Source organism: Gossypium hirsutum, chromosome A01, assembly GCF_007990345.1.
Source record: "Gossypium hirsutum isolate 1008001.06 chromosome A01, Gossypium_hirsutum_v2.1, whole genome shotgun sequence".
In the NCBI taxonomy this organism is placed as follows: Eukaryota; Viridiplantae; Streptophyta; class Magnoliopsida; order Malvales; family Malvaceae; genus Gossypium; species Gossypium hirsutum.
This window is the reverse complement of record NC_053424.1, coordinates 3,304,482-3,312,476: the sequence shown is the minus strand read 5'-3', so window position 1 is coordinate 3,312,476 and position 7,995 is coordinate 3,304,482. Positions and strand designations below refer to the sequence as shown.

Genomic DNA, 7,995 nt, shown 5'->3' with positions numbered 1-7,995 from the left:
TATTTTCTTTTGTATATTTTCATTCTGTTTTATTATATTTTATTTATTTTCTCTTTTATGAACATTTTTTAAATATTATATTATTATTTTTATATATTATTTATATTAAGCTATTTGTATTTTGTGTATATTATTTATTTGTGTATATATATTATTTTGTATATCATTTATACTGTTTCGTTACAAAATTATTTCTTACACTTATATATATGTAAATGTTTACTATATCATCAGCTTTGAATTGTTGCACATTATTTTTTTTATATATACATTGTTGATTTTATATTATTTTATGTATTTTCTTTTAAATCTATTTGTGATTATACATTTCCTTTTAAATCTCTCTCTCTCTCTCTCTCTCTCTCTCTATATATAATTTAGGCCTTTTAAAGTTATTTTATGATGTATTTTTGTTTATTTCAAATGTTTTATATTATTATTTCTGTACATATATTTATAATAAGTTTTTCATTATATGTATATTATTAATTTAGATAGAAAATTATTTTTATTTATTTTATAATTAATTTTAAAGTTTTACATGTATTGTTTGTCTGTATACATATAGTTTATTTTATGTATTGTTCGTTTGTTTATTGTTTGTTTTTGTGTGTTTTAATTTACATATCTGCACCTTTGTAATATCGTTGATAAATTGTGTAATATATTAACTATGTACATCTTCCATATTAGTTACTTTGCTTTTGGATTTCTGTGTATTGATTTATGATCGAGCTTGCTTACTTTGTCATCTTAAATTGATTAATTCATTTTTTTTATATAAATCGAATAAATGTACTTCACCGCTTTTATAATCACCCTCATTAAAAAAAACCTCTTAAAACGAGGCAATATTTCGTGTTTGGAAGTTTGAGAGATCGTGCCCAATCGTGTTGGGTTTCGATTTTTCATTCGACTAAAATACAGAATATCCTTTTGAAATTTCATCCATGTTTTCTCAAATTAAAATGAGGCAATGTTTCATATTTGAAAATTTGATAAATTGTGCCCAATCGTGCTGGGTTTCGGTTTACCGTTTGGGCCGAATAGTCAAATATCCTTTTTAAAAGTTTTAAGTGCATGTGTTTTGGAAATCCTGAGATAATCTTGTATCAAGGGTTCGAAATATTGTATCCAATCGTGCTGGACGTAATATTTTATTCTTTCTAAGCAAGAGAATCTCAATATCCAATTCAAGTTATCCAAACGTTTTAAGGGAATTGTATTTTAAAATCTTTTTCAAAGCTTCAACATTAGGACGTAAATTGATCAATACGGTACCAATTTTGGGCGTTGCGAGGGTGCTAATCCTTCCTCGCGCGTAACTGACTCCCGAATCCATTTTCTAGTTTTTCGTTGACCAAAAACGTTATTTTAATAAATCGAAATACTTTATTAAAATGATCGATCACAAGGTGACCCGATCACACCTAAACAAAAAGGATTGGTGGCGACTCTATTTTCGTTTCAAAGTCGACCCCCGTTTTCAAAATAAAAATGGTTTCGACACCTCTTTTATAAAATAAGACGCATGATCGCATTTGAACTCTACTTGTAAAATAAAAGATTTAATTTACAAATCGGTACTTAAATTATATATATTTTTCTCATTTTGATATCTAAACATTTTTTTGTCACAAGTGATATTTAAGCTACTTTTTTTCTCAAGTTGGTACATCGATTAGTCAAACTATTAAGTTTATTATTAAAAAAAAGGAGGCTTAACCCACAAATCGATACCTAAGCTATACATTTTTCCTATTTTGATACCTAAACATTTTTTTTATCACAAGTGGTACACAAACTACTTTTTTTTTCCTAAGTTGGTATCTCTGTTAGTTTGTGTGTTAGTTAGGCTGTTAAGTCTATTTAAAAAAACAGATAACCAATTAAAAATTTCATAAAAATAAAAATATATATAGAGAGAGAAAAGTGATTCTACCCTTTTTTTAGCTTGGTTAAATCAGTCTATATCGATTTGCAAGTTAATCTATTCAAATCCTATCTTTGGGCTAGTAACTCGACCGGTTCTTGGTTCGACTAGTTGGTCTGGTCCGATTTTGAAAAATTGTCTTTGATCGATGAAATAACTTTTTCGATCCTATCAGTCGAGTAAAGGAAAATAAAAGAATTAAAATTTTTTAAAGTTTATATGATGTGGAAGTTTATTATTGGTTGGAATTTTTTTAACTGATATAATATTTTGGTATAAAATGGGTAAAAGAAACATAATATAGGCACCATTTGTTAAAAAAAAAGGTTAAAATACCAACTTGGAAAAAAGAGTATAGTTTAAGTACAAATTTATGAGTTAAACCTTTTTTAAATAGACTTAACGGTTTGACTAATAAATGTATCAACTTAGGAACAAAAAATAGTTTACCTACCACTAGAGTTGTCCATGGGTCGGGCAATGTCAAGTAAAAAATCTAGGCCCATTTTCTAGGCTCAGTCTCAATTCAGCCTGAAAAATGAGCCTAAAATTTTGTCCAAGCCGAGCCTAGATAAAAATGCTAAAACCCGAACCTGACCTGGTCCGGCCGTATTAAAATTTTTACATAAAAACAAATTTTAAAAATATAATAAATCAAATACACTAAAAACATTAAAATAAATGTTTCCCAACAAATAGAATTTTTTTAAAAAAAATTACCTAAATAACATTAAGATAATTGCAACTTAGCAAGCAAATATATTCACATTAATAATAAAATTAAAAATAAAACAAGAGTTATACAATATTCAAAAAATAACAACAAAATAATAGCGAAACAATGACAAAACAAAAAAAAACAGTTTTATTACAAATTTGAATTGGGCCCGGCCTAGGCAAAAAAACCTTACCCAAGGCTCGGTTCATTTAAAAAGGGCCTTAATTTTTTTGCTCAAGCCCATTTTTGAGTCTATTTATATTTTTTCAGATTCCCTCACTTTTCAAGCGGACCTTTAAGACAGGCCATGAGTAAATCTAGATACCAGTTATACTAAAAAGAATTCAGTAACTAATATGAAAATAGTGTAAATACTAATTTGTGGATTAAGCTTAAAATAAAATTTCTTACTTTACAGAGAAGAACAGCATTAAAAGCCCAAAAAAAACCAACTGCACTAACAGCCCATGCCCAATAAGCAAAAGAGAGGAGAAAAACCCTAGCTGACATACGTTAATGCTCGCTCGCTCACTCAAACGCACTGCTTGTATCTCATCGACTATAAATCCCTCATTTGCTCCACCCTCAAAAATCTTCGTCTCTTTATTGTCTTTCGCCGCCTTTCTCTCGCAGGTTTGTTCTTTTTTTTTTCCTTTCATTTTTAATTAAGATCTCTCTTTGATTTAGATCCTTATGTTCATTTCTTCTTGTTTTTATCCTTAGATCCCGATGTTGTAGGAAATATGAATGTTTTTAGTAGTAAATTATGCTGTTAATTGGTTCTACAAACTTTCTGAATGCTTTTATGTATAGCTGATATGATTTTAGATCTTGATATATATATTGCTTGTTTTGATGTTACTGTGTATGTATTCATTTTAGCAAGACCAATAATTATATATGTTTTTGTTTGCTGTGCAGTTTGATTCTTTGTTCGGGGCAATTTAAAGACAAGTCAAGATGGTAAGTTGAGTGAGAGTATATTATTGTATCCTTTTTGTGGATTTGTTTGAGTCTTTTCTTAGACATTTTTATTTATGTTATGTTGGATGTGTTGCAGGTGAAGTTTACAGCTGAGGAGCTCCGTGCCATTATGGACCGGAAACACAACATCCGTAACATGTCTGTTATTGCCCATGTGGATCACGGTATGATTTTTTCGATCATGTTTGTTATCACTGAACCTAATGTAATAGAACAAAGCTTGTTGAAGTAAGTCGTTATGTAATAATGCTTGTCTATTTGTTATGTTTGATTTATCGTATCTTGAAGTATGAAATTGCATCTGCTTTAGATATCTGGAAAGATGATAATAGCAGTGTGTATACTTTAGTTTGAAGTGATCTTATGCTAAGATTAATCGCAAATTGAAAGCCATACTTGCCTGATATTGAAGTTAGTTTTGATCTTCTTTATGATTGACACTTGTTAATATAAGTGGCTGTGCTGATGTAAAATGCTGGTATTAGTTCTGATTGAGGTTTTTCTCTATATGCAGGGAAATCAACTCTTACCGATTCTCTTGTTGCTGCTGCTGGTATCATTGCACAAGAAGTTGCTGGTGATGTTCGTATGACAGATACCCGTGCAGATGAGGCTGAGCGTGGCATCACAATCAAGTCTACTGGAATCTCTTTGTACTATGAAATGAGTGAGGATTCTTTGAAGAGCTACAAGGGCGAGAGGCATGGGAATGAGTACCTCATCAATCTTATTGATTCCCCTGGGCACGTTGACTTTTCATCGGAGGTCACAGCTGCTCTTCGAATTACTGATGGTGCCCTTGTGGTTGTTGATTGTATTGAAGGTGTCTGTGTGCAAACAGAGACTGTCCTCCGTCAGGCGCTTGGTGAAAGGATCAGGCCTGTCTTGACTGTTAACAAGATGGACAGGTGCTTCCTTGAGCTCCAGGTTGATGGAGAGGAGGCTTACCAGACATTTCAGAGAGTGATCGAAAATGCTAATGTCATCATGGCCACATACGAAGATCCTCTTCTTGGTGATGTTCAAGTCTACCCTGAGAAGGGGACAGTTGCCTTCTCTGCAGGTTTGCATGGTTGGGCTTTTACCTTGACCAACTTTGCAAAAATGTATGCCTCAAAGTTTGGAGTTGATGAGTCAAAAATGATGGAAAGACTTTGGGGTGAGAACTTCTTTGATCCAGCTACCAAGAAGTGGACCACCAAGAACACTGGTTCTGCCACCTGCAAGCGTGGATTTGTTCAGTTCTGCTACGAACCCATCAAGCAGATCATCAACACTTGTATGAATGACCAGAAGGATAAACTCTGGCCAATGTTGCAAAAGCTTGGTGTCACCATGAAGTCTGATGAGAAGGACTTGATGGGGAAGTCCCTAATGAAGCGTGTGATGCAGACCTGGCTTCCTGCAAGCAATGCTCTCCTGGAAATGATGATCTTTCACCTTCCCTCACCTAGCAAGGCTCAGAAGTATCGTGTTGAGAACTTGTACGAGGGTCCTCTTGATGATATCTATGCCAATGCTATCAGAAACTGTGATCCTGAGGGTCCTCTTATGCTCTATGTTTCAAAGATGATTCCTGCTTCTGATAAGGGCAGATTCTTTGCTTTTGGTCGTGTCTTTTCTGGCAAAGTCTCAACTGGATTGAAGGTTAGGATCATGGGTCCGAACTATGTCCCTGGTGAGAAGAAAGACTTGTATGTTAAGAGTGTGCAAAGAACTGTCATTTGGATGGGAAAGAAGCAGGAGACTGTTGAAGATGTACCTTGTGGTAACACAGTTGCCATGGTTGGTTTGGATCAGTTTATCACCAAGAATGCTACTTTGACAAACGAGAAGGAAGTTGATGCCCACCCAATTCGTGCAATGAAGTTTTCCGTCTCCCCTGTTGTCCGTGTTGCTGTTCAGTGCAAGGTTGCATCTGATCTTCCTAAACTTGTTGAAGGGCTTAAGCGTTTGGCCAAGTCTGATCCTATGGTTCTCTGTACCATTGAAGAGTCCGGAGAGCACATTGTTGCTGGTGCTGGTGAACTCCACCTTGAGATCTGTCTCAAGGATTTACAAGAAGATTTCATGGGTGGTGCTGAGATTATTAAATCAGACCCTGTTGTGTCATTCCGTGAGACTGTCCTTGAGAGGTCTTGCAGGACAGTGATGAGCAAATCTCCTAACAAGCACAACCGTCTGTACATGGAGGCTCGACCCTTGGAGGAAGGTCTTGCTGAGGCTATTGACGATGGACGCATTGGTCCAAGAGATGATCCTAAGGTTCGTTCCAAGATCCTGGCTGAGGAGTTTGGTTGGGACAAAGATCTCGCTAAGAAGATTTGGTGTTTTGGCCCTGAGACCACTGGCCCTAACATGGTGGTCGATATGTGTAAGGGAGTTCAATATCTGAATGAAATTAAGGATTCAGTTGTTGCTGGGTTCCAGTGGGCATCAAAGGAAGGTGCCCTGGCTGAAGAAAACATGAGAGGCATCTGCTTCGAAGTCTGTGACGTGGTCCTCCATGCTGATGCCATCCACAGAGGTGGTGGGCAGATCATTCCAACAGCTAGGAGGGTTTTCTATGCTTCTCAGCTCACAGCCAAGCCAAGGCTTCTCGAACCTGTTTACTTGGTCGAGATCCAAGCCCCGGAGCAGGCACTTGGTGGTATTTACAGTGTTCTTAACCAGAAGCGTGGACATGTATTTGAGGAAATGCAAAGACCTGGCACTCCACTTTACAACATCAAGGCATACCTTCCTGTCATTGAGTCCTTTGGATTCTCTAGCACTTTGAGGGCTGCAACATCAGGACAAGCTTTCCCACAATGTGTGTTTGATCACTGGGATATGATGTCATCAGACCCATTGGAACCTGGCTCTCAGGCAGCAGCCCATGTCGCCGAAATCCGCAAGAGGAAAGGATTGAAGGAACAGATGACCCCACTTTCCGAGTACGAGGACAAACTGTAAGCTAAGAGAGAGTAACTGTGATTGTGCGGCATAACCTTCGCTGCAATTTAGTTTTGTTTTCTGTCTGGTTATATTTTGTTAGCATGGATGCTTTTTCACCCATATGATGTACGTTCGTTTTTAGACGTTTGTGTTTTGATGATGATCATGATGTACTACAATCGACATTACGTTGAACTTTTTTATATCTCTTAATCTTCATATGCCAACTTCATTTAGAGGTTTTTGTGCGAGTACAATACTTAAATCCTTTTAGAGAGTTTTTAAGCTTGCTTGTGCATCAAGTAAATCGACTATTTATTATACCATTTAGGCTTGTACTTTTTGAAGAGTTGTAATATACAAACATTACTTAGCTCATTGGTTTTTGTCTAATTTTCTTGTTCACTTTCCACCATTTTTACTCTACTTATTACTGTCTTCCCAGTTTGCTTAATCAATCAGTTCACTTGCTTTCCGGGCATGGCGAGCATTTGGTAAGGACTTATCTTTATTGGACTGTTTATTGAAGGAGGCCTTTTATATTTTTACTCGATAGTCTTTTTTTTTTTTAGTATGTAGCGGTAAATTGGTAAGCGAGCAGACTTGGCCTCCTTTGGATGGGTCGTGGAATTTTTTATGTTACAATTAAAGTAATTAATCTCACTATTATGACTGTTTTTAACTTTATCAAAAATAAACGCACTATTATTTTTAACCATTTTAGGTTTAGATAAGCTCGCCTCTAGTTTGGATCTGGTTCAATGGAACCACCCTTTATGTCCTTTTAATTCAAGAAAATACAGCTCATTTTTTTTTCTGTTTGTTGTTAATTTTATATGGTATTTCAAGACATTTTTTTTTACATGAAAACCTTAAATCCATCCTTCAATTTCCCTCCTCCTTCATGCCTTCATTTTGTCTTTCTTTTTGTTGTTGATGTATTCATAAGCTTTTTGTATTAGTATATATCTTTCAAGGTATATTGATATCCTTATATTTTATAATTAAATTAATTTAAATAATTTATTTTATTTTATTTATTTTATTTGAATTCGGGTTGGATTGCAAATTCATGAACAAGTCTAATAGTTTGGGGTTCAAATTCCTTAAAATGAATATATGAATTTACAAATCAATTTTAATTTTTTTAAAAATTTTTCTAACAGATGATAAAAACATCAGTCCAATAAATTTTGAATTGATCTACCTTGAGCATGGAAAATACTCACACTGTCCATTAGATTTCAATCAGTTTGATTCGAATGAAAAATTTACTTAAGGATAATAAAAACTTGACCGGTCTAATAGATTTTGAATCGATTTGTTTCAACCAACAATGAAAAGATGTCTTTTTTTTTTTTTGAAGACGGAACTATTTTTGTATTTGTTTGCTTCACTTCGCCTTGTGATATTCTAGAAATAT

General features: G+C 34.5%; 1 protein-coding gene across 1 annotated transcript; it reads left to right on the top strand.

Moving 5' to 3' along the window:
- Positions 1–3,116: 3,116 nt before the first annotated feature.
- On the top strand, positions 3,117–6,808 carry LOC107932666 (elongation factor 2). The gene is made up of 4 exons (XM_016864722.2): positions 3,117–3,284; positions 3,573–3,614; positions 3,712–3,799; positions 4,150–6,808. The coding sequence occupies exons 2-4, from the start codon at positions 3,612–3,614 to the stop codon at positions 6,588–6,590; spliced, it is 2,532 nt and encodes an 843-aa protein (XP_016720211.2). The 5' UTR covers positions 3,117–3,284; positions 3,573–3,611; the 3' UTR covers positions 6,591–6,808.
- Positions 6,809–7,995: the final 1,187 nt, after the last annotated feature.

What these genes read in the sequence shown, in the direction of transcription:
- LOC107932666 (XM_016864722.2), top strand. An exon ending in TATTGCCCATGTGGATCACG is followed by an intron (nt 3,800 to 4,149) that starts GTATGATTTTTT and finishes CTCTATATGCAG; the next exon opens with GGAAATCAACTCTTACCGAT.